We start from the raw sequence: 27805 nt of genomic DNA, 5'->3' as shown, positions 1-27805 counted from the left end.
TTTTTTTCATGTCTGCCTGTCTGGATGTCAAACGAAATTGAAAATCTTTCCAAACAGGAAACTTTCTGTTGGTAAGGACGTCATAAAGGACACAAACAACAGACACGAATAACTAATGTAATGTGTCGGCTTTGGTGGTGCAAAAGGATTACCCTTTAAATCCCTCTCGAATTACACTCGAGAACCCTTTAGAATTAAACACATCTGGTTATAAAGGTTCTTCGTCTTCATTTTTGATGGACGGACGGATGGAAAGGATTTATCAGATATTGAAGTGGTTGCACCACTTTAAAATCATATTGTAATAAAGATACCAGGAGGTAAAAAGATGATTGACATTCAGTGTGCAATGGTTATTGGGTGACAGGTTTTACATTTCATTCACAGTGGGTCTTCCCAAGTCAACTGTGGGTATCTTTCAGGATTGAAAGACAATTCATCATGCCATGTTGAAAGTAGAATTGGCAAATTAAAATTAATGCCATATCAGGGCTCGGACGAGAAAAACCTTACAAAAGTTATTCTTGCCCGACCCGTGGCACAATATTATGCCTGGTACAGTATTCACCAAAATCTACTCCAAAATTTTCTCAACTTATTTGACTACAACGAGGCTAAGTGCATAGGAATACAGGAATGGAAAGAAAGTTAAACCATGACTCTCACCACAACGGTTTTGATCCAACCAGAAGCATCATACGAAGGGCTATGCGTCGATGTAGATTCCAGTACTCGATCGCAGTAGCTATAAACATGACACCGATGTATAGGAATGTGGCATCTTTGAAATAGTGCATTGCTATATGGCTGGACTTCAGAATGCCAAGTAACGGGAATAAGATCAATGGCAAAAATCCAGTGACTGCAAGTGGCAAGGCCTCTGTAATCCACAGCAGTGCAGTGACAATGATCACATATGCACAACGTGCTTCCTGAATGGCACAACCAAATGGTTTGGGTGAGAAAAGGACATCACAAAAGCTTCAGAAAATTTACAAGAATATTCATGTCATTGTCACACTGAAGTGACATACAATTAAAATTTTAAGAAAGTAGAAAAGTACAAATATAAATAGGAGAGGAAGGACAGAGAGAGCTTTTCTCAACTAAACACCTGTCGGCTTACTTCCAATTATAAGCACAGGTACGAGGTCCATCTTTGCTGCTGACGTTCTCTTTCCTCTTATCACTAATAGTTTGGATGCCGTCGCAATCACTCAATCCTGGACATGCCGCAGCTCCTCTCTCTTTCAGCAAAGGATGGAGGCCCTAAATGTCAAACAGCTAAGCACCCTGCTCTGTTTGCCAAACTCACTGCCTGTGGAATACAAGATTGCCCTCATACCTGGATTACCAGATTCCTCCACTCGCTTAGTCAATCCATTGGTATCAATGGAACCCTATCCTCTCCAAGTGTGAGTCTGGAATGCTCCAATTCAGTATAGTAGGCCCAGTCTTGTACCCATTCTACTTTATCAACATTGCCAATGATGTGGAAAACGCTTCGTCTATGCGGTTCATTACACACTTTGTCATATAGTACACACTTTTATTTCTTATTCTTCATCACTTTATACAGCAAATGGTTGTGGTTCACATCATATGCTGGGGCACAGCTGTATCATTGATGCAGTGTCCTCTGTAGATAAGAGCGGGATTTCCGAACGTGTTCAGGATGTCGGCGAAAGCTCACCTACTCTTCGTAAAGGACACTGTGGAATATTTAACATCCACCAACTAATGCTGGTCGACAGGACACCAACTTTAACGTCCATCCGAGGGATGGCACACACATTGATGTGTCGTCGCCCTTCCAGCGAAACACCAGGATGACTGTTCATAGCTAGGCCAAGATTAAAACCCAGGCTAGACAGCTGAGGTGAGCGTGACCCTATTCCACTGACAGGCAGACAGTAGCCGCCTCGCTCTCTGCTGATCTGTAATCTATTAAATGCTGGTCTGGTTAATTCAACATGCCTTTCAATTCTGGCAAATTTCTCAGTCTCATGCTGCTTCTCCAGACGGATGGTCAAACAATCCCACCTGTTTATTTTCATTGTCAGCCACTGTAACAAATTCCGCCTCTTGAACATCTCGGCCTCATAGTCCGGGAGCCAACCGATCAAAATTAAAAAAAAATTGCCCGGTCTGCTATAAAATTTTTGTGTTGATTTTCATAAAGAGACACCCTTTGAGTATATGAAAACCAATGTTGGCAATGGTGAAACTCTTGCGCAACAACACAGTCAACACTTTTGCGAGCCCCCTCTGATAACAAAATGTTGGCAAAAGCGAAGATGTAGGATGGGGGTATGGGTAATTCATATTGTCCTAAAATCATAACCACTAAACCTATATACACAAATGACCCCTCATATTAAAGAGGAGTTCATTTCCTATATCACAATTGGTGTAGATTTAACCTACCTACAATTGACAAGGTTATATGTCAAACAACAAAAGATTTATGCAACTCAGAAATGCTTGACTATCAATGGGGTCAGGAACAAGAACATACTTTTACATGCCATGGTTTTAAGGAAGATAAAATTAGAAATGGATTAACACAATATTGTGACATGAAACATCCTCTTCAGAGGAAGAGTCACTCTCTGAAACAACTCCACCACATGAACCTCTCTGACCAAGGCATATGCATGTCACTCAGCAAGGCACAGCAGCCTTTTTGCATGAACATCGTTTCAGACATTTGGATAATTTGCACATGCAAGACACAGTTTTGTCTATGTTTGGCTTGGCTGGCTTAGACATGAGAATTGGGACCAGTTTTCCATTGATAAGGGTTCTGCCAAATGTTGTGGCTGGGGGAAGTGCTCGGTCACTGAGATGTGCACGTCTATACAGAAGCAATTGATACAATGCTCTTAAAACAAGGAAGTAAAACGCATCTTCTGTTGCTGGCAGTGACCTAAGGTCTAATTTTGAAGAGACAAACATATGCTGCCTGAGGGTATCCAAACAGCTGAACCCTTTTTGGCCATGCAGAGCAGTCCAGTATACTCTGGCCTCATCAATGACACATTCTGTTGCTGCCATTTCACTATCTCTTCCAAAATCAACAAGGTGGGGAAGGTTTCCTATCAGTCCCAGAGAAACCTGTGCCGCTCTTCTTTTCACAGGAACACAGGCATCATCCCAACTGACTGGAAGAGGGGCCTTGTTGTCCCTCTCTGGAAAGGGAAGGGTGATCGCCAAGACTGCAACAACTACCGAGGGGTGACGCTGCTCTCAGTGCCGGGCAAGGTCTTTGCTCGGATAATTCTTGATAGGGTTCGCCACCATCTGCTTGAGCACCAGCGTCCAGAACAGTCAGGCTTTACACCAAAGAGGTCAACGATTGACCGTATCCTTGCACTTCGTGTCGTCACCGAACGCAGACGAGAGTTTCGGCAGGGGCTGCTTGCAGCCTATGTTGATCTCTGTAAAGCGTTCGATTCAGTGAATCGGGATGTCCTCTGGAGAATTCTTGGTCTTCGTGGGGTGCCACCGAAACTGATCAATCTGATGTCTGAACTCTACTCTGGTACTGAGAGTGCTGTGAAGTGCGGTGGTACCATCTCTGACTTATTTCCAGTTGTTACTGGAGTTCGTCAGGGATGTGTACTTGCCCCCACACTTTTCAGCACTTGTATGGACTGGATTTTAGGGAGGATGTCGGAGAGATAAAGTTGCGGTGCATCGTTTGGCAATGTCAAGATCTCGGACCTTGATTTTGCAGATGATGCAGTCATCTTTGCGGAGACTTTAGACATCCTCTTGGGGGCCCTCGAGGTGCTGAATGAGGAGTCGGAGCCGTTGGGATTACGGATTTCTTGGGTCAAAACTAAGATCCAGGCTTTCGGTGACATCTTGGATGCTGCTGTCCTGTCTGTGTCTGTTTGTGGTGAGGATGTTGAGGTCGTGGATAGATTCACTTACCTTGGCAGTGATATTCATGTCTCCGCAGGTTGTGAGCCGGAGGTCAATAGACGTCTGGGTCGGGCCTGGGGAGTCATGGATTTACTGGATCATGGGGTGTGGCGCTGCCGGTACCTGTGCGGGAGGACGAAAGTCCGAGTCTTCAGGTCCTTGGTACTTCCAGTCTTGCTCTATGGGTGCGAGACTTGGACTTTGACCAAGGATCTGAGACGGAGACTTAATTCCTTTGGTACCAGGTGTCTTCGGAGAATCCTTGGCTATCGCTGGTCGGATTTTGTGTCCAACGAGCGGTTGTTGAGAGAGACTCGGATGAGATTTGTTACGTGCATAGTCCGTGAGCGTCAGCTGCGGCTGTATGGACATGTGGCTCGTTTTCCTGACGCTGATCCTGCTCACCAGATTCTCTCAGCGAGGGAGTCTCATGAGTGGAGGCCAGTGGGCCGACCACGTGCCTCATGGTTGCAGCAGGTTGACCATCATCTCAAGGAGATGGGGATGGGCCTGGCATCTGCCTGGGGGATGGCCAGACGGAGGCCCCTGGAGTACCGGCGGAAAGTGGACGCAGCGACGCGCTGTTCTGGCACATGCTCCCATACCTGACCTGACCTCTTCTTTTCCCCTTCTGAATGAGTAGCTCACTGTGTCACATCCACACAACACATATGTGCACAGAAGTGTGGCTGCGACATCAAGAGGATTTTCTGGTACTTCTTGCTCAACACTTCTACCAGCTCATGAATAGGTAGGTATTCATTCTGCCGTTGTATCCAGAGTTCTTGCAATGTGTTCAAGCAGCAGAAGTGATATATACACAGCATAATTATGTCTGTATCTGTTGCATGCACAACAGCTCGATGGTGATCAAGATATTCCACACAATACGCAAGATGAGCAATAATCCTTGTGTCTGCCTCTTCATGTTCTTCACAAGGTAAGTCCAGAACTGAACTTGATGCTGATGTGATGGAAAGAGTGTGACCTTTGTTTTCCATCATACCACCAAGAATGATGGTCACTCCATCCGGAATAGCTTCAGGACTCTCACAAAGGGAAGTGCCAATGAAGTTCTGAAGATTTCCTTTATTTCTTGGATTCTTCATGAGTAAATTCCAGTCCGGAATTTCTAGACTCTTGGATGGTGAGAATTGTCTTGCCTGGTCTGTCTGGTTTCTCCTCTGCTGCTCATGACCCTTCAAAGTATGGCTATCATCAAAATCATCCTGATCACCAATGATGTTGACACAGTTGCACATTTCAGGTTTCAACTGCAGGAGCTTGCGAAGATACAGCTGGGGAAGTTCACCAAATGTTTTTGCACCCATTTTTTGGTATTTATTTACAAATGCCATTGTGTCTACCAGATAAACTGTGTATCGGTCACTCTGTGGTAATGATGGCAGCTGTAAAACAACATCCTGCTCAGCTTCAGCAATTAGCACTGCCACGAAATCAGACTTGTTGCCTTTGCGCATTACAAACCCCTGTGCTAAGCGTGGATCAACCTCAAACAGGGATGATGGATAGTCTGTCCACTCATGGGAATATGCAATCTGTCTTGTGACTGGGTCGGCATCTCGATAGAAACACAGCACACGTGTAGTTGCAGTCTCATCTTGATAGATCCTGATTAAACTCTGTTTCCTTGATGGGTTTGATTTCTTCTGTGAGGAGAAAGTTACCAGCTTCAGTGGTTCAATCTTAATAGAGACCACCTCTTCTGCTTTCATAATGGCTTCCATGCCCTTAGCTTGAGCATGGACCAAGTCTTTTGAAGCATCCTTCTCACCAGTTGCTCTATTGAGCAGATCCACTTGGTTGTTACACTGGAATGGGTTTATCATCTGCTGGCATATCACTTTCTTGATCTCCTCAACATGCATATGTTCTTCTGTTGCCTGCTTATGTGTTTCTCCATGATGAGTAGATTCCTGTTGGCCTAGATTAGCCATAGACTTTATGTTCTCTGATACAGCTGTGAGAAATGGTGCTGTCTTCACATATTTATCTCGAGCAGCTGGTGCCTGAGATATGCCTTTGAACAGAGATGTCTTCCCTTCATTGTTGTATGTCTGCTCCAGGGCCATGTCACTCCAAACACCATTGAATTTTCCTTTGGAAGAGTGAACTGTGAAGTACCCAACCTGGATCTAGCAAACCTTAACCGAACTGTGTTCAATAGAGTAAGAGGATTTTGGGGGTAGGGGTAACTTTGGTTGACAAAAATGTTAATTTTCTCTTTAAAAATTGATAGAACTCACTCAAATTTGCTGTTTTAATTAGCCATGGATACCATGTTCATATCACATTAAGAGAAATTAGTATTCTAATGCAGCATCTGCCTATGATAAGAAAAGTTCTAAAGGCCATCTTCAAAAAACGTTATTTTTAAGGCATTTTTCACAAAATTATGTACTTTTACGAGGTTTACTTCCACAAAGGCAATTTTTTTTTGTCATTTTACAATGCACTGATTGAATTCTTACATTTAGTTCACATTTATTTTTCATGAATGTGATTTTTTAATTTTTTTAGAAATTTTATTGACAATTGCTGTTTTATCAAATTTTTCAAATCTTCCTCAAACAAAAACGTCCGCCAAAATTTTTCGCAAGAGCTTATGAATTGCCAACATTGGTTTTCATGAACTGCAAACATATATCTAAACATCCTGGGGGTGTAAAATTTTATAGCAGAGGCTGTAAGGTCCAACCCTAAAACAGCCTCGTACACAGGTTGGCTCCCGGACTATCACCATCAGCCATGACATCTGGTACGACCAGACAGATAGTCATTCCAAGTAATTCCACAAAAAATCAGAACTAATAACCTACAAGGCCATTGTCTGCAGCTCAATGGAGTATTGCTTTCCCCCATGGTCAGGAGCAACAATATCACTTCTCTCTTCTGGATTCTCTGGAATATGACTCGGCCAAAGTACAAGCCCTGCTGCTTGCTCTTACATCACAGACAGTTCGGGAGACCGTTTTATTAACCGCCTTTCTTCCGGTTGTACTCCCTCTGCTCTCTCAGCCCTCAAATGCTTCAAGGGATGCATGGGTTCTTCCGGTAACCCCTTAGTGGTTGAACACCCAAAATCCAGGCTTTCTGACAAACTCCCCTCTTTTATTCCTATTTTCGCCAATTTGTGGGCTTGGCATTTGGAATCGGTTGAATTACACCCATGCCTGGTGCTGGATTAATGGTTAGAGTGGTGGACTTGGGATCCTAGAGTCCTGAGTTCAAATCCTGCTCGGCTGTTGAATTAATACCAGGTGGGGTTGATTCAGCCTGTCATCCTTCCGAGGTCAGCAAAATGAGTACCAGCTTGCTGGTATCCTGCTTTGGAGTGGTGACCGGTCCAGGATTGTGCCCAATAGGGAAGGAAATTGCTTCGGCAGCACCAACGCTGTGTACAGAGTATGGTCCCAATGGATGGAACTGCACTCTTCTTTCCAAGGCTTCAAAGCAAGTGGTGCACCACCATTTAATGTCCCTCCCCTCATCCCTATCAACAATCTTTTCTACCCCCATTCACCCTCTACCTAACCCAACCCTTTCACTTGGAGCTACCTGTCCCACCAACCCCTTTTCTCTTAGGTCATTCCCATCCGAATGTGGCCTCACCGTCGTTATATTGCCTTTGTCACCTTTGCTAACTCGTTCTTCCATGAGCTTCAATAATGTATACACACATAATTTTTTTTGATGAAACAGCAGTTAAATGGCATGCACAAATAGGTTTCCAGAAATTATAGCAGGTATGACAATAAAAGGCAAAATAAAAAGGATGAAATATACAAGCAAAAAAATAATAATTTGATGCGTCATACTTTACTTGAAACTAGGAAGGAAACTTCAATTGATATTGCTAGTTACAAACAGCTGTGGCAAATTAGGTGAGCGATCTTGGTCACAAGTGCCATTGTGGGTGAGAGACATGATTGGCAACGAGTTAATAAATAATTAGTTATAAACATCACGTTGCAGCAAAAAAAAAAATAAAAACAAAAAAAGGCCAAGACACAATGAAAAGGAAGAGGAAGGAAAACAGAGTATTGAATTGCATTGTGAATGATGAACTTATTTGCAGGTTTGGGTCAGGGAACAATAAAGTTTGTTGAACATCCACAATATGGAAGTGACAGTTTTGTATCAGGCACGTTTTTTATTTTATTTTTTTTGCACCTACGGCCACGCGAGAGCGAAGGAACGGCCTGTGTGGTTGTTGTTTCTGGTACGTGGTTTGAAAGTTTATTTTTATATATTTTAATTTTTTTGCACGTACGGGCACGCGAGAGCGAAGGAACGGCCTGTGTGGTTGTTGTTTCTGGCACGTGGTTTGAAAGTTCAGGCATTGTCAATGTCTGTTGTTGAAGTAATAGTTAACCAGTTAATGAGAGACAGATGACTGCGGGCCAGGCTAATAACTTATTAAATTGTCCCTGAAAATTGCCAACAAAAGAGACACTTTCAAAACTAGAATGGCACTCGGTGGAGCGCATAGCTGTGCCAGGCCGAACAGTTTACGTTTTATATCCCACTGACAGGCCGGATCCGGATCTTCACCAAAATCGAATCAATTCATTCTTGTCACACACCCAAGCCGTCCACAACTTTTTGAGATATTGTGCTATATATTGTTTCTGGACCTATATCTCAATGGTGAAGAACAACTTAAAAAAAAAAAAACATTATAGTATCCAGATTGGGATCTTCACCAAAATCGAATAAATTCGGCCTTGTCACACACCCACCCTGTCCAACAAGTCTCGTCTGAATCTGTCCGTAATAATCTTTTGAGATACCCTGCTCACAGACAAACGGACAGACAGAGGTGAAAACATAACCTCCATCCACCTTCGGTGGCAGAAGTAACGATATTATTAGAATGTACAAATTCGTCATTTTGGGATGTACAAATTGGGTAAACAATTGTGATTACACAACATGTGCAGTCTTGCAAACAACTTCACTGTCACACTGTTGGCCGACCACCAACCAACTGGCTGGAACAGTTGAAATTCACACAGATGATGAACAAAGAGGAAGAGTGGGCAGACACAGTGCCTTCAGAAAGTATTGACACCCCTTGACTTCTTCATATTTTGTTGGGTTATAGCGTGAATTTAAAATGGATTAAACAGATATTTTTGCCGCTGATCTACACAAAATACCCCATGATGTTAAGGTTGAATGTATTTATTTTCTCGAAATTTTTACAAATCCACTATGACTAATTAATTAGTCTACGATGGCATGCAATGGTGTGCATAGCACAATTCCCAAATGTGCGTCAAGCATCAGGCTCAATCCCCAATATCCATCATCCCCATCCACCCAACCCCAACCAATGCAGCCTTGACGTGACCCTGAGTGACCATTCTCTGTTTTGACATTTAAAATGAGCCGGTGTGGCCACCAATGAGGTACGCACATATTTCACCGATAATGCATTTCACCAGACTTATGCTACTTCCTGTGTCTTGGATGTTTTCTTATTACCTCTGCCACCGAAGGTGAAGGAGATTATGTTTTCACCCATTTGTCTGTTTGTGTGCAGGATATCTCAAAAAGTTGTGCATGGATCCGGATGAAATTTTGTGGACAGGTTCGGTGTGTGACAAGGACGAACCGTTTATATTTTGGTGAAGATCTGGATCTGACCAGTGGTATTTTTTAAAAGTGATTCTTCACCATTGAGAGAAAGGGCCAAAAACGATATAGTAATGTATAGCATGATATTTCAAAAATGTATTGGGCCCGATATGTTCTCGTGGATCAGGCATTACGTGGCAGAGGTATGCGTTCCACCGAGTGCCCTTCTAGTTTTTTTTTATCCTTATCTAACTTTCCCTAAGCTCCTTACGAGGAGTGGCTGCCTTGTTTGGGGAGATTTCCATTAAAAAAAGTAAAAAAAAAAGTCATCGTCGTTATGGGTGAGGTGGCAGAGGAGGGGTGAGATTCTTCCATTACTCTCTAATCAGGGTTCAGTGATAATTGCAGGGAAAAATGTGAAAAGAGAAGTACTTTATAGGATCAGGTAAATAAGAATTGTCGATGAAGAGAATAAGCTGGTCCATAACTTGGAATTAAAGGAGAAACCAATCTCTTATCCATTGTGCCACAGTGTAAGACTCCTTGATATCCACCCTCCTCCATAACTTCATCTTCAATCAACAAACAAAACTTTCTGTTTTGCTCAAGGTTTTAGCAACCCAGGGATCAAACCTTGATCCTCTCACTCGTGAGGCAAGCGAGCTATCCATTAAGGCACTCCTTTGTCGGGGTGGACATAAAACCAGGAAAAATGAGACAAATCATTTAACTTTCAAAAAACAATTTTGTATCACATGTCCGGTGATTCGATGCATTGGTACCAAACATACACCCCAATATACCAATGGAGAAACAAGCCTTTCTTAATACGTTATTGAATGCAAATGGAGTTTTGTTCATTTTTTTGTTTTGCGAAGAGAGCAAGTTTGAAAGAGCAATACAAAAAGAGATGTTATTAGAAGCATTCAAAAACGTACTAGGAACTGGTTATTCATTAGCATCCTTGAGCAGCATTTATTTGCTCAACGTAAACATTATATGTATGCTTAAGTATGACATTAGTTTAATTAATCTGAGAGTGTTTGTTGTTTCAGAGTATAACCCATAAGTTTTCTGTGTCGCATAGTTTATAATCTTCCTAAACTTGAGCATTGAAGCATCTTCAAGTTTATTTATGCAAAGAAGGTGCCATTTCCAAAGGAATCCTGAAAACACAGTCACTGTGTATGGCAACGGTGTATTTTTCTAATTATACATTAACCAAATAGTTGGCTGCCTTTAAGTGTGAACACGGGCCCCTTGGGAGATGATCCCATGTCAGGAATATGTGAACAGATGACACCGACCAACAAACTGGAGTCCCAGTCAAAGCATTAATCATTGCGGATGGGCGTACTAACGTCATCAAAATATCCACATATCTTGAAATTTCTTAACCCAGCATTTTGAAATATCTACAGGACTTGGGAATTTCTTAAGGCAGTGTTTTCACAACCACAACTCGGAGGTTCAAGGTCGCAGTAAGATGGGTAACACAAAACCTCAGCATTCACAATTTATAGCAATAGCTGGAATCATGCCTCAACGTTTTCACAAAGTTAAATGTAGATCGAGCCAATTTTATCATTCCTCTTTATGTTTTTATTTTTATTTTTAAAATGTGAGGTACAGAAGGGAAAGGACCCATAACCATTCAGAACAATATTCTGTAAGAAAGGATCTGACAATGGGTCAAGTTCAATGAGTGGATGATCATCATACTGTATGTGTGAAGGATCAGTTGGGGCAAGGTGGATTATCCCACCCTGAAGTTCGTTAATTTGGCAATAATGATGTGGCAATTCTCCTGAGGCTAGTTTGACTCACTAAGAGACTGTAATGCAGCAACCTTCAGATTAGATTTGAACCTACAAACTCTAGGATCCAACTCAAGTGTCCTCACTCACAAGGAGCCAATGTACCACACACTCCTGATGAAAACTGGACTTTACCACTAAGATCCTGAAATCAAACTAGAATCCATGCAAAAGAATCTATGGGATTGCCATCACCAAATAAATTTCACACACAGGACATCTGGCAAGATAATGGTCTTTATTTTCTGGGATGCAAAGGGAATCCCGCTATTTAACTGTATGTCACACAAAACTACGTTCACAGAGGAATATTAAGCCTGCCTAATAAAAACAAATAAGGCAGGCCATCCCGGACAAACACCGAGGGTTGTTTATCAAAAGTGCGCTCCTCCTGGACAATTTGCCCATGCATACAAGGCTCTTTGTGTGCAGAGCACAATTCCCAAATGTGGCTTCAAGCATCAGGATCAATCCCCCATATCCTCCTCTACCCCACCCACAACCAATATAGCCTGGACCTGATCCTGAGTGACTCGTTCTATCTCCACTTCATCGAGGTACCTATCCAATTCCCATTTAAATCGATCTCCACAAACATCAGTGGTGCAGTGCCAAATTTTGAGGTGCCAGAGCCCTGCAAAAATGTCGGCTGTGACGTCATCGCCATATTTTTCTACCGTCACATCAACTTTTAAAAATCACACTCGCCATTTGAGTGGCCAAAATGAGTGATAAATGAAGTACGCACGTTTTACCATGATAAGAAAAAGCACAAATCTGAAGACGACAATGGTTCACGAGGGGTATTTGACGATGTAGATTGTTTCAGAAGTCAAGGATGAGACAATGTGATAATTTTTGACCAAGTTATAAAAATGATCAACATGATGTGGTACGAGTGACGGGTTATTAGCTGCAAAATGTCGAAAACCCGGTTTCGTTCAACAACTTTCAAAATTGACCTTTGCATAACCTTTAAAGGTCACAAAACAATGTTGTGGACATTAAAATAAGGAAACAGGATACGTGCTACAGCTTAGTGGAGTTAGTTCGTCGAAGAAGGTTGAAAACCCGGTTCGATTCCCACAACTTTGAAAATTTGACCTTTGTGAACTTTAAAGGTCAAAGGTCAAGGATTATGATCTTTGGTGCAAAACTTCCTCTGGAATATTCCAGGAACAATATAACGTCATATAGGCGATATGGCATTTTACACTCCTCGGATTATCCAGACTTTGAGGATATCAGAGTAAAAACAAACTTGAAGGGGGCGCCACGGGCAAGGTGTTCGAGATAGAGCAAAATGGTTTCAAGACTTTAGGTGGGGAATGACCTCAAGATTTTGCATAAAAAATATTGTCATCCTAGCTCTCGAAGTTTGGGCGGTCGTCTGATTTTTATGTCAATATTCGCAATTTTCTAAGTTCGTGACCTTGTGACCTTGACGTTGGGACGAAAATGGAAAAAAATAAAAAAAATAAAAAAATAAATCGAGCTCCGTGGGGCTATGCAGGTGCCATTGGGCTAACCAAATACCGAAACCCCTGCCAGATTCGACAAACCCCTTGGAGAAGATGTAAATTGAAATCGGCTATCCCCTAAAAAACACATGTTTTTTGGGCGTGGCTCCACCCATAATAGGCACACCACGCCCATTCCCAGGAAAACACAACGAGATCATGATATAAACCTCCCACCCAAATTTTATCAGGATCGGATCAAAACCCATGGAGCGATGCTCAGGACAGACAGACAGACAGACAGACAGACAGACACCAATAACGAATATAGTGGTCACTTACTGACTCGTGAACCAATAAATAACACCCACACGCATTTAATCTAATAATTATCAATCCCCTTTTTAGACAAAAAAAAGTCAGATCAATTTAGTCTGTAACCTTTTATTTTTTTTTGAAAAAACTATGCGTTTTAAGAAATGAAGAGCTGTTTTGATTTTTATTTTATTTAGTGGCATGTAGAAAGTTTTGCATCGACACAATACCGACCTTCATCACTGGGTGCTGCCACCTTTAAATTGCTGTGGTTTGTGGGATATCTTCTGCAATATTGAACATATGTTTTTTGATCTGAAAAACAATTACTGTACTTCAATGGAAGAAATAAAAATTGTTTGGTGAGAACTTATAATGCATCAGTTTGCTTATAAAACCTTTCACCTAAAAGATAAAAAACATACACCGACCGAGCATCAAAGTACAAGATGTCCCTCGCAAATGCCGACCGAGGGAGGCGTTTCTGGAGAGCAAAAGCAAAACAAAAGACAGAGCAGGGGGGGGGGGAGCTAGGCCGGAGAGGAGACTGCAGAAGACAGAAACACCACCGACCTGCCTCTGGTGAGAGAGTGAGAAACCCAAAGACTCAGCTTTATTTTGGGAGATACCAATGATCCTAAAAGCCTTGGTTTCCACAGCGTGAAGTTGAGCTAGGTGTGAGGCAGGAGCACTACCCCAGAGGAGAGAGCAGTACTTCATCAAACTGCAGATGAAAGCTTTGTAGGTGGTTAGAAGCTCAGGTGTGCCAAGGAAGGACTTTGCACGACGGAGGATGCCCAGTCGGGGAATGGCTTTGGAGGCCAGCTTGGAGATGTGGCTTTCCCAGGAAAGAGCGTGGCAGATAGTGTGGCCCAAAATCTTAAATGAAAGGACTTCAAGGGGATTGTTGAGAAAGTAGATGGGGAGGGGGGGGGGTCCAGATGGTCCTTTTGGAGTGAGAGTGTGAGATTTATCAGGATTTAAAGAAATGTTCCAAGTGTTTGACCAGCTTGTGATTTTATCCAAATCTGGAGAGAGTGAAGAGGCTGCTGCTTGCTGATCTGAGGGATGACAGATGATATGGCAGAGGGTGGAGTCATCAGCAAAGAGATAAAGAGGATTTTCCAGAGAGTTATAGAGATCATTGATGAAAACCAGAAAAAGCACATGGCCAAGACCACTGGCTTGAAATATTCCAGCCTGGACAGGAAGAGGAGATTAGAGAATTCCATAAAGAGAAATTGACTGTGACAGGAGAGGAAGTCCACGAGCCATAAGTTGAGATTGCTTTGGATACCAGAAGAAGAGAGTCTGGTGAGCAGTGCGGGATGCCAGACCATATCAAAAGCTCTCAATATGTTAAGGAAGATGGCTCTAATATCACATTTGGTATTTAGGACCTCCATCCATTGTTGGGAAAGCAGGGTAGAGTGACCTGGTCTAAATCCAATTCGATGGTCGGAAATCAAGCCATTGGAGAAGAGCAAGGATTTGATGTCAGAAGTGATGATTGATTCCATAACCTTGCTGATGATTGGGAGAAGGCTGATTCGTCTGTCGTTGCAAGGATCTGTTTTTGCACCTTTTTATGCATAGCAGTGATGTTTACTGATTTCCAAGCAGATGGCAGATGACCTTGAACAAATGAGGGGGTGAATAGAACAGAGAGAGGGTGAGCAAGAGCAGCAGAGCAGGATTTTAGAACACGTGGGCTGATGCCGTCTGGACCAGTTGCAGAATCTGTTTTGAGGTTTGAGAGCAAGCTCTCCACCTTATCAGCAGAATAGGACACAGAGTCTAGGAACAGCTGGGTTTGACTGGGTAAGGTGGGTTCAGAAAGCGATGAGTTTGGGACACAAATTTAGGAGCAAACACAAAGTTTAGGCATTCAGCCTTTTCACATATGCCTGGTGTTGGCTTTATGGTTAGGGTGGTGGCTTTGGATCCGAGGGTCCTGAGTTCAAATCCCGCTCAACTGTTATTTAATACCAGGTGGGGTTAACTCGGCCTGTCATCCTTCCGAGGTCGGCAAAATGAGTGCCAGCTTGCTGGTATACTGTGTTGGAGTGGCGACCCGTCCAGTATTGTGCCCAATAGCCAAGGAGACTGCTTAAAGAACACCAACACTCTGCACAGAGTATGGTCCCAATCTCCTCCTCCACCTCCTTTTCGCATGCAGTCAGCTGTGCAGCCATTTTAGGTAAATGAGGGGATGGAGGGGGAATATACACCAGAAACAGACTTAACTAGACGCCACTAGGATTTGGAGGAGGGAGACAGGTTTGAGAGTTCAAACTTGAGATTAGAAAGATGTTGTTTCCTGGTTCTCCTGAGGGTAGACACACACTTGTTCTGAGCTTTGTGGAAGGAACTGAGATTACCTTCAGTAAGATTTGCCTTCCATGAGGCTAAGGCAAGTTGTTTCAGGACAACTGCCTCGCCACAAGCTTCAGTGTACTATTGGTGGGAGGAAGGGTACGACAACTGAAGACGAGATGGGATAAAATTTAGTTTCAATTGGACCAACAATTGCACAGAAATTTAGCACAATTGCACAATTGCCCCACCTTCATCCATATTCTCACCCACACAGGTATGTTGACCACTCCCTCTGCACATATAATGCCAGCAGCACATTTTATACTCCTCTCATCACACACAATCTTCAGGTACTCTTTCAAGCAACTGTGACGGAGACATGGCTGAAGGAGTGATCTGAAAAGTTATATTTTACTGGTAGAAACAGTTTGAAGGACACACGGACCATGTGTGTTTAAGTCAAGTTGAGATCATATTGAAAGAAAAAAATAATTAAATTTAATAAGTTGGCATTTCTTGGACCATTGTGAGTGCAACTTGTTTCTGAAACTTTTTTTTGATTGTTTTGTTGTTTCGAAAACTAGCCTCATATTTTAAAATGCTTTTTGCTTTGTCATAAAAAATCAACAAGTAATAAAAACAGATGCAGATTTACCACTCCGTGTTGATGAAGTGAAGAATTAATGAGAGATATTTAAAATACAAGCAAGGCAGATTTGAATCAATTTTAGTAGAACAGACATTGCTAATGGTCATTTGTTAAACCACAACTGTAACGAGAACGTATGAGGGAAAGGACACATACCTTGGTAGGTATAACAATGGGCAGTGGCATGATGAGAAGCGGGGTCAAAAAAATGATGAGACCTTTCTTGTACTTCTGAAGAAAATTCAGCACCTTCATTTTGTCAACATACAGCAGGTATTTCAGATTACAGCAGTGGTAGAAGCTGATGTTCTAAATTGTAGTTGCAGCAGAAACCAGTGTCCAGTTGCCGAGTGCCACCACAAGGTAGAACGTAGCAGGCAGATGCTGAACTTTACGCATGGAAAAATCAGGTCAATGAGGGAGGAGCTTCAAAAGTGAAACACTCAGCAAACCGATTGTTGATCTCTCAACTCCCACGGATTAAGCAAAGTTGCAAGTTGTTCAGTTTCAAAAATAACTAATAATGCTAGTTGCAAAAAACACACGTCTTAGAATGAGAAGCACGGCAGCAAAGGACTGATGTTTCATCAGCTACTGTGAGCTCTTTCGACACTTTGTAGAACATCCCTTTGTTTATAATGTGTAAACAACTTTTGCAAAGCTTACTCAACTCACCACCACTTCAGTCAATAATCAACTTTTTTTTTTTTTTTTTTTTTAAAGAAACTTCCAAATGCTTTGGAATTTTTGCAGACCGAAACAATTTAGGTTTATTTTGAATGAGAGCAGCTTGGCAAAATACTGGTTAAGAAAAGCCATAGCACATTGTTGGAAATGTAAGTAGTAAGCCTTTAGTGCTATGGATCAATCCCTTGACCGACGTGGGGTGTCAGGCAGTGCCAAAGTTGCTTCATGGGAAGGGAAAAAACTGTGTAGTAAACATCCCAGCAGTACTACACAAGTCAGGCCAGGTTTTTGGAATTTGGCCACAGCACCAGGGACAACGGCCTCATCTTTACCAAAGGTATTGTTGCAGTTCTAGAAAACCGCATGCCTCTAAGGCAATGGCACCCAACATACAGTGATCCCCAGGCAGTTATTTCATTAATCTTTGTGCAGTTAGACCTCCCCTCAAGTCTAGTGGGTTGACAGGAAGAAGTGCGTTGCGGTGGTCTCATAGTTAGGTCTATTAACTATCTCTATCTCATATTCTGATTTCCACTCCAACCTTTTCCTTTGAGCCATGGTACAAAACAAGCAAGCAAGCACACACACACACCATCCAATATGCGATTGATAATAATAAGCACACCAAGATGCCTTCCATGGCTTGGAACCATCACAAGCCCATGCATCGCGCGCCATAATTTCATTCAAATCTGCGTGCCAATTTCCAACCGCCATCTCAACTTCCTTCACACCTCGCTCAACAAACATCACCACTTCGACCACAAATGGCTCCCGCACATGGGAAAAAATATTCTCACACCTCCTCATACCTCTGCATCCGGATAATTCTCCACTTTATACAAAGGAGTACTGCACGACTCGGGCTGTCCTCGGCACCGCGCGATGCTGAGCCAAGCAACAGATGTGAATAGCTCGACCGCATCTCACTGGGGACAACCCGGATGAGCATGCGGAATTGATAGGACCCTCATCCAGTCGCCAGACCATGGCAAGACAGGAGCAACTAGAGGGGGAGCACTCGGGAGAGTGCAAAACCTCCGCCGCCAACAATTTTTTTCTCCAACAATTTTTTTTTTGGGGGGGGGGTGGAAATCACTTAAAAGATGTAGAAATGCAAAAAATATTTTTTTTCTCTAACAATTTTTTTGGGGGGGGGGGTAACAATATTTTTGGTGGGGTTGGAAATCACTTAAAACATGTAGAATTGCCAAGTCCAAAATTTTGGACCAAGTCCAAAATTTAATGGCATGATCCTTGGACCATACCTAACCCCCCCCCCCCACCAAGTTTCGTCGAAATCCGTCAAGGAGTTTTTCCGTAATATTGTTCACAAACAAACAAACAAACAATCAAACAAACAGAAAGCGGTGAAAACAGTAACCTCCATCCATCTTCGAAATGGCGGAGGTTAACGAGGAGGGGTCACAAGAAGTGCGATCTGTAAGATTGGTGCAGGTAAGGGTCCAGGTGTACATTTTGGTTCAAGAGAGGGGGCCCATAGCTGTCGGGGAAAGTCCGTTGCTATTCAACATTCAGACTGCACTTGAAGCACATTCAGGGCTTGGGTGCTGGCTCAGTCATATCTTATGTTGAGTCAGGAGCTTTGACCCGTGCCAAAGCGGATGGGCAACTGAACCAGTTTCCGGCCCAGGAGTCTTGCAGGGAGTGTCTATGGCCGCTGGGGCCCAGTAGAGAAGCAGGATTCGGGTCACTGCACATAGTTTTCAGGTCTTCATCCCACCTTCGCCCCAGATTTATAAAAGGCAGAGCATGGAGCTCTTTGCTCTCTGCTCTTCATTGCCTCTCCTCCACTAGCTCTTCACTTGCCATCTCGTTGTTGGTGTGCAATTGCCAGGCCATGCTTCTTCTTGAGAGCCTGATCTGGGGTGACTGCTGAGACTCCTTGCCGTGCTGTTAACATTCCGCCACCCCCGTGCAGCCAGGTGAACCGGTGCGAAGCACACGTTGCCACGCTCCCCGGCAAAGTCATTAATCATGAGATAACGTTCCACATCTCGAGGTAGGAATGCTCAGGTGGAGCATCTCACGGAAGTACATGCTACACAAACAGACCTATACATGGCTAGGTTAAGGATCTTTCGCCTCACGCATGTGTCTGTGTCTATGTCTGTCTGTATCTCTCTATCCACCTCTATCCCATCTTCTTTGGACGCACAAAGAGCATCATTACTGACTCGCAATCCCATTTTCCTCTGGCATGACACCGCACAACACATCTCCCACCCCCACACCTTAGACACCACCAGTATTCCTCCCTCCTACCTCTCCCTAAGCGTACTGGGATGCGTTGATCCGCCGACTGCGTCAGGTATTACAGGGTCGTTTATCCTCATCTGCTTTCCCTCTCTCTGGGCTATATCTAATCTTGCTTGGGTATGTGTGTGTGTATATGTATGTGTGTATGTGATGGCATCTGTCCTCGTTTAAATTGAGATTGTAGAAGTTATAATGGGATAGGTCTGCTCTGTGTCTGCTTTTGTAAGTTGTTGCCTTTTTCCGCACCCCACGAATTCCTTGCTATCCCCTGATGGGCATAAAAAGAAACCCAATTCAATTTGCCACATACTTTTCCTCGCCAATGTAAATAAATGCTTTGTATAGAAATGTTCCCAGCTCGTTTTTGACTTTTCCTAAATTAGTCCAGCATGGTTCGCACTCTGGTTTAGCCAGGACGTTATCCCCCAATGATCTGTTTCCTAGCTGGTACGTTATTGGCAGTTCTGCTTGGCTGCACTTGATCTGGTACAGTGATCCGGTTTTAGGAAGTGCATACCAAGGGTGTGTCCCCTGGTATGAAGATCACGCGACCTTTAGGTTAATGGTATCAGATGGAGGACCCTAAGTCACGTAGTCGAGTTATTGGCATTCACGGTCAATTAGCAACCCGCCGTGTCACAAAGTTATTCGTGTGCGACGGCCTACAATTCTGGTTGGAACCAAAGGTAGCTCACCCCTCGTGGTCTTCTCACCTACCAACCCTGGGTCTGCAACAGTACTAATAAATTGTTAACATCTAATCCCGGCAGACAGGTCATCAGGTTGATGTTGCATTCACTGGACAGCATACTTATTGATACAATACCCTGGCTGCAAAGCACAGTTACACTTTACAGTTGGAATTAGATGAGGACCCAGACGAGAAAGCTGGAAGGTGATCCCACTATCTTTTGAGTTATCCCGTTGGTCCTTTAGTGCAAAATATAACTGACTAGCAAATACAACCTGTCGCTTTGCTGATGGGGGTATTAAGGAGGGGGTTGAGACAGGAGGGAGGGGAGGGAGAGAGAAAAAAAGAGAGGAGAGAATGAGGGGAGAGAGAGGAGGCAGGGGAAGCTTGGAAGGGTGGTGGGAGGTGGGGAGAGCTATGCCTCACCAAACATTGCTATACCACAGGAGGGAAGGATGCAAGGAGGGCAGAGAGCGAGAGAGAGAGAGAGAGAGGGGTTGGAGAGAGCAAGAGTGAGAGGGAGAGGAATAGCGAGAGGGTGAGCGACAGGGTGGTGGGGGAGAGAGAGGGATAGCGAGAGGGTGAGCGACAGGGTGGGGGGGGGAGAGAGGAATAGCGAAAGGGTGAGCGACAGGGTGGGGGGGAGAGAGAGGGATAGCAAGAAGGTGAGCAACAGGGTGGGGGGGGGAGAGAGAGGGATAGCGAGAGGGTGAGCGACAGGGTGGGGGGAGAGAGAGGGATAGCGAGAGGGTGAGCGACAGGGTGGGGGGAGAGAGAGAGGGAGAGAGAGGAGAGAGAGACGGAGAGAAAAAAAAGAAGAGAGAAAGGTGAGGGGTGGAGGTGGGGTTAGTAAAGAGAATGATATGTTATGCTTAATGACCGAACACACACAAAAACAAACTCATGTCAGAACAGCAGTGCACTCAACGACACAATCGTGTTTGTAAAGTAACCTGCTGGCACATCTGCAAAAACTTTGATGTCCCAGTTCCAGAAAATTTGTGGGAAAATGAACCAAAAGTAATCGCTGAAAACATGGAAATACCTTCCGCTCATGTACAAACTAATGATCCCATCGAGAGTGAATATCAAAAACAAAGCGTTGCGACCAGATATCATACTTAGGTACAAAAAAAGGAGAGGAGGCATTGCTGGTTGAGGTGTTAAAGCAGTGATTTTGGACTAAACGATGCAGACATCAAGAAAATGACCAAACACCAAGACCCCAAGAATGAAGTGAAAAGATCCTGGAAGCTGAAGAATGCGAAAGTTGTTCCAGCGATAGCTGGACCTACAGGAATGATGACGAAGAACCTCACAGAGATATTAAACATAGGAACAGTACCCCTGGGTGATCACCTGGTAGTGGCTGGATAAGATAATCAGGCAACCACTGGTAGGCATGGATGACCCACAAAATATATAATGGAGGAGAAATTAAATACCTTTGTATTTTTTTTAATGCCATGAACAAACCTTGGTACATCACGGGTGATAAAGGTTGTGGTCAAATTTCATCGAAATTGTGTGTGTGGCTTTCGAACAGAAAGCAAATACATATTTTGGGGGGAAACCCCTCCGTTTAACCCCTTGGCCCCCAATTTTTTAATGTCATGAACAGACTTTGGTACATCACGGGTGGTGAAGATGGTGGTCAAGCATCATAGGAATTGTGTGTGTAGTTTCGGAGAAGAAAGCAAATGCATATTTTAGGGGGCAACCCCTCCCCCCATAGACCCTCCAAGACCCCAATTTTTTAATGTCATGAACAGACTTTGGTACATCACCGGTGGTGACGATGGTGGTCAAGTATCATAGGAATTGTGTGTGTAGTTTCGGAGACGAAAGCAAATGCATATTTTAGGGGGCAACCCCTCCCCCATAGACCCTCCAAGACCCCAATTTTTTTTAATGTCGTGTACAAACTTTAGTACATTACGGGTGGTGAAGATGGTAGTCAAGTTTCATCGGAATTGTGTGTGTAATTTTGGAGAAGAAAACAAATACATATTTTGGGGGGCAACCCCCCTTAAATCCCCTCAGAGCAGATTTTTCTAATGTCATGAACAAACTTTGGTATGTCATGGGTGATGAAGGTTGTCATGAAGTTTCATCAGAATTGTGTGAATCGTTTAAGAAGAAAGCAAATACCTCTTCGGGGAGGCAACCCCCCCCCCCGCCCCCCGTAAACTCCCTGTCGACCCTTTCAGACCCCATTTGTTGTTTTTATGCCATCACAGGTGATGAAGGTTGTGGTCAAATTTCATTGAAATCGTACGTGTAGTTTCTGAGAAGTTGCAAGCATTCGTGGACGGACGGACGGACGACCTGCCATCCTATAATCTCCCTGGAACTACTTTACAGGTGAGCTAAACCCCATCGCTGGGAATATTATAACAAATGAACTACAGTTGGTAGCTGTCCGCATTTCAGCGACGATCCTGAAGAGAGCCATCGGCACAAAACTGAGAACAGAAAACTTAACTTGGTTCATGAATCATGACCCGGTTACTGAAATGAAGGTAGATACTTTGATCCTGCTCTGGGAGGGCTCCATTCCACATTCTGAAACTCGGATATAACTAGCAAATACAATCAATCAATGAGACACACACACACACACACACACACACACACACACACACACACACACACACACACACACACACACACACACACACACACACACACACACACACACACACACACACACACACACACACACACACACACCCTGTCTTCTATTAGTATAGATAATGCTGAATCAAGCAACATTTTGAATAAATGGAAACGTTTTCTAAAAGTTGTGAAATTTTCCAAGAAAAAAATAATTCTCTGGAATATCAACAAAGAACACATCACACAAAAAACAAAAACTACATTGCATCACTCTTTAGATCATACAAACTGTCATCCTGGTGTTTCGAAAATCAAGAGATTTAACAAAGAGAGGCTGACGAGGACTTCAAGCTTTTGTATGAAGCCTCCCTGACTTAAACCCGAAATTCCTGTCCAAACATGGATTCGTGGTACAGCTGTGCCCCTTAGAGATAAGGCAACATAGCATCCAAATATTATATACGATTGAAATTAAATCATTCATCCATTATCTGAATTCTTGCATGGGCTGGCAGGACGGCCGTGAGGTATGTACATTCGCCTCTGAGTTGTCGAGCCTGGGTTTGAATCTTGGCTCAGCTATAAACTGTCATCCAGAAAATCCACAAGCAGGACTATTCATCCTTGCGTGTGCCGTCCCTCGGATGGATGTTGAACGGGTGTCCCAGTTGCTGTATTAGTTGGTGGACGTTAAAGATCCCATGGTCTCCATGAAGAGTAGACGAGCTATTGTCTGCAACCTGACCAAATTTGAGCCCTATCCCTCGCATGCCAGCCGGTTTGTGAAAGACTTGGGCTGAGCTTCCCCTTGCCGACCCCAAAGTGGGAATAATTGTGGCTGTTAATGAAGAAGATATGTACTCTGGCATTGCTGCCAGGCTGCAGATTAGCTCAGCACACAAATGAAGCATTGAAAAATAAAGTTTAAACAAAATGATGAATTGTTTGTCAATGGCCTTATTGATTTGGGCTGAGAAATCGAAGGAGACATTGGAGCATGCGCTTTTAGTAGTTTGGCTAAGTATTATTAATACAAGAGAAGAACCCGTCCTCACGGATAGGTAAATTCCCCCATAATTGGTGTATTTTATCAGGACTGGTAATAACACCCGCCAATCAGCAGGGCTATGCCATACACATTTACAGAGAGAATTGGGGTACTCCCCCCCCCCGCAACCCTAACCCAAATATGCAACTCCGCTTCAAATTTCAAACCACAAAACAATTGGTGGATTAATTCAGTGACCTGAAATATAAATTATCTTCAAATTTCAAGTCAATGGGATGAAAATTGAGGATTTTTAGAATTACCACCTTATTTATTGACCTTGGGCCTACGTTGACCTTTTGGTCTATGTTGATCTCAAAAATAATAGGTGTTTGCATTCAGTGAGCTGATATTCAAATCCTCTTCAAATTTCAAGTCAATCAGATGAAAATTGAGGATGTAAGAAATACCACTTAAGTTGTTGACCTTGGGCCTATGTTGACCTTTTGGTCGATGTTGACCTCAAAAATAATTGGCTGGTTGAATTCAGTGACCTGAAATATAAATCCTCTTTAAATTTCAAGTCAATAAGCCGAAAATTAAGGATTTTAGAAATACCACCGTAGTTGTTGAACTTTGGCCTATGTCGACATTTTGACCTCAAAAACAATAGGCTTCTTCTTTATGACAAACTCTACCATGTGGTAAAGTTTTGTGAAGATCGGTTTAAAATTGTGACCTTTCGGCGATAAACAGACAGACAGCCAGACAGAGTAACAGTCGACTAGACTAACCAATATACTTGAAAAATCTTCGATTTTGCAAGTAAAAAAACAAACATATCACGATACTTGAGTAATTCATAAAACAAATTTGACCTTAAAAATAATTGGTTGTTGAATTAAATGACCAAATCCTCATTAAATTTCAAGTCAATAGGATGAAAATTGAGAATTTTAGAAATTGCACCCAAGTTGTTGACCTTTGACCCATGTTGACCTCGAAAGTAATTAGTGGTTGAATTAAATGAACAAATATGCAACTCCTCTTCAAATTGAAGTCAATCGGATGAAAAGTGACAATTATAGAAATCCGGTCGATGTTGACATTTTGGTCAATGTTAACCTCAAAAATAATTGGCTAGTTGAATTCAGTGACCTGACATATAAATCCTCTTCACATTTCAATTCAATCGGATGAAAATTGAGGATTTTAGAAATTCCACCTTAGTTGTTGACCTTTGGCCTATGTTGACCTTTTGACCTCAAAAATAATAGGCTCATGATGAACCTCACCAGTTGGTGAATTTTAAACCATTTAACAAATGGTTTAAAATTGTGACCTAGTTGGCAGGTGACAGACAGACAGACAGACAGACAGAACACGTGTGACCAACCAATATACTTGAAAAATCTTCGATTTTTGCAAGTAACAAACAGACAAACAGGGGTGAAAACATAACCTCCTTCCACCTTCAATGGCAGAGGTAAAGAGTTTCGTCCGAATCCGTCCACAACTTTTTGAGATATCATGCTACGTATCGTTTTAGCCCTATCTCTCAATGGTGAAGAATCACTTTAAAAGTTCTCGTAGCTGGATCTGGATCTTCACAAAAATCTAATCAGTTCGTCCTTGTCACACACCCAACACCTCCAACAAATTTGTTCCAAATCCGTCCACAACTTTTTTAGATATCCTGTATACAAACAGACAGACAGACAGACAGGGGTGAAAACATAACCTCCGTCCATCACATATTGCGGTGGTAATAACAAGTGCGACCAACCAATATACTTGAAAAATTTTTCGATTTTCGTGAGTAATAAACACACAATTCTCGAGATATGAAATGGTGATAGCTATTACACATTGGCAAACAAAACAGATTTATTTACTCGTGTAAATAAATGTAACGAAATGCACATCTTTACTTGTCTGAAATATTTGTAGTGATTGATCATGCAATTATGATGTACCAGAAGGTTTTTGAAGAATGATATAGTGGGTGAAGTGAAGGAGGAAAATAATTAATAGGGGAAGGGGTGGGGGTGATGGGATTGAGGATGTAAAGGCAGTAACACAAAATACACATACCAACAAATCTGCACGATAAGCAAATACAAAGTTTCAATCGAATATAATTAGATGCCCATTGTATTTGAATATGACCGTTCACATGAAACATAGAAACTTTGTTATTGATTAATTTTTTTTTGGAAAGAAGCTGCTGCTGAGATAGCGACCACATTCTAACATAGAAAAGCGGTATAACCTGTTGTCAAGGAATCTCGAAGAAGACCAGAACACTCGTTACGTGCAATCCAGGCAGGAATTTGTAATTTAGCCAGGGCACCGGCAATATCTCACCGACTCTATTTGAAGGACACAGTGGGATTTTTAAACTTACACCAACTAATGCTCGTAGACAGAACCCCCAAGGTTAACGTACATCCGAGGGACGGTGCACACAATGATGCATCGCCCTATCTATACCTGGGTCCAGATTCAAGCTCAGACTCGACAGCTAAGAGGAGGGTGTCCATACCTTCACACTATCCTGTCAGCTCACAGAGTATTGAAAAACAAAACACAAGAAAACTGGTAATGTTTGCACCATTCAAATTTTAGAAGGTACAATATAAAAAGTTTCAAAAAGCAAGAGTAATATGACTCCTTTCACAAAGGTAACAAGAAAGAGCAATCAGCGATTGGAGACCTTCCCCATTGACTGCAACCTGAGACGACAAATTATGCTCAGAAAATGGATTTTGCTCCCATCTCTCAATTGTACGATTTCCATAGGGTTTTGGAGAGCTGACAACATGCCTGACCTCGTGTAAAAAAAGTTAAACTCTGAAATCCTGCCAGTTATTTCATACTGAGAGGCCAAAGGAAGTCATGTTGAGATAAAAAGTTTCATTTTGAGCCCAAATGGCAACTTCTCAGTGCAGTATTTTCACTGTGAAATGTATTTGGGGCTCAGTATTCTGGACAATTGTCCATCGGGCGACAGAGATTTATCATTTATCATATCAGGGGACGACCCTTAGAAGCCAAGTTAACAACATCTTGGTAGACTGATGTCAATGTGACATCAGCGTCATCATCCATCTCTACAAAGTTTGTCATTATAAGATCATCTGACAGTACAACACTTCAAGCATGAGGTTAATCCGTTCAATGGGGATGGTGTCTTCAGCAGGTGCAAGCGTAAAGCCGCTGTCACACCTTGACTATTTAGCCAGCGTATGCCGATTTATGAAAAATTTGTCTAAAACGCTGGCACACGTCGAATACGTTATGTGTACGTTTTGTATACGTTAAGAGCACGCTGAAAAACACTGCCATACGTCGCAGTACGCTGGCTTTAAACATTGTACTTTTGGGTTGTCCTCAAATTTTTGCATGCTTGAAATTTTACGACGTATGTCGGCGTATGACTCACACGTTCCGCTACGCTGGCCATAAGTTGTAGGCACGTTATGCGATCATTGACACACGTCAACACACGTTACTCATAAGTCGAAACACATCGAGGTAATGTTTAGCATACCCGAAACTTCTAACCTATGAGTAACGTTTTGTAATCACGCTACACGAACGTTGTTCACACTTCGCAACACGTTACTTGAAAGTTCCTCATACGTCCAAAAACACGTCAAAGTAATGTTTAGGATACCGGTGACTTGTATATAACCTATGAGTAACGTGCTTGGGAATTATTTGTAAAGCATGTCCTACGCACAAATACATTTGTAGACGTATTTGACGTCTTCAGGACGACCACAGAACTTACTGAACGCGTTTATAACTTACAGATACCGTGTAATGGTGTATTGGCAGCGATTAAGGGAATTGGTATATAAAAAGGGGCTTCGCAGGATGAACCAGTCTTTTTTTTTAGACTTCGTGGTGAGTACATGTCCATGTCATTCCGAGAGATGGAGGATACGGCAAGGCTGAGACGACAATACCTACCTGTCCTCCAACATCAACATGACCTCATCGAGTTGACACTGCACCAGTTGCGTGCCAATAGAGCAGGGAGAAGAAGACGTGAACGGAGGAGAAGGAACTGGGTCAGACCATGGATCGGGAGGCGACGCCATTACGGCATATATGACCAGCTCATGGTGGAACTCCGGAACGGGGACCATGCATCCTTCATCAACTTCCTGCGAATGCCCCCAGCGATGTTAGACGAGCTGCTAGCCAGAGTGGGTCCAAGGATACCAAGCAGTACACCTTCTACAGGGATCCACTTGAGCCTGGCATGAGGCTGGCACTGAGCCTGCTGCTGTTGGTGCCGTGCCTGCAGTGAGGTGGAAGCGATTTAACTCGTTCAATGAAAACGATTTCAGTTGCCGAGCACCAGCGTCCAAAAACAATAGGCGAGTGACAGGCATTTATTAAAAGTGAAGTTGCAGTCTATGAATAGAAAACCTC

At 42.9% G+C, this 27805-nt stretch overlaps 1 protein-coding gene and 1 long non-coding RNA gene across 7 annotated transcripts in view; one reads left to right on the top strand and one right to left on the bottom strand.

Moving 5' to 3' along the window:
• Positions 1–16693, bottom strand: part of LOC147026531 (Na(+)/citrate cotransporter-like) — a 117856-nt gene extending 101163 nt beyond the window's left edge. For 3 of the 6 annotated variants that reach the window (XR_015058382.1, XR_015058381.1, XM_085881983.1), the window contains exons 1-2: positions 16251–16693; positions 667–932 (exon numbers count right to left, since the gene is read on the bottom strand). Coding sequence is in view for 4 of the 6 variants with exons in the window: in XM_085881983.1 (XP_085738109.1) it covers positions 667–932; positions 16251–16349 (365 nt within the window). In the remaining 2 variants the exon portion in view is untranslated. The remainder of the gene's footprint in view (positions 1–666; positions 933–16250) is intronic. The other 3 variants (XM_085881982.1, XM_085881981.1, XM_085881980.1) reach the window with 1 other exon arrangement.
• LOC147026530 (uncharacterized) overlaps positions 1–27805 on the top strand; it is a 255794-nt gene that overhangs the window by 148722 nt on the left and 79267 nt on the right. The gene's annotated exons all lie outside the window — the stretch shown is intronic.

The sequence above is a fragment of the Eptatretus burgeri genome, chromosome 5 (assembly GCF_056783735.1).
Source record: "Eptatretus burgeri isolate ZD-2024b chromosome 5, Ebu_testis_v1, whole genome shotgun sequence".
NCBI lineage: Eukaryota > Metazoa > Chordata > Myxini > Myxiniformes > Myxinidae > Eptatretus > Eptatretus burgeri.
This window is presented reverse-complemented; position numbering and strand designations above follow the sequence as displayed.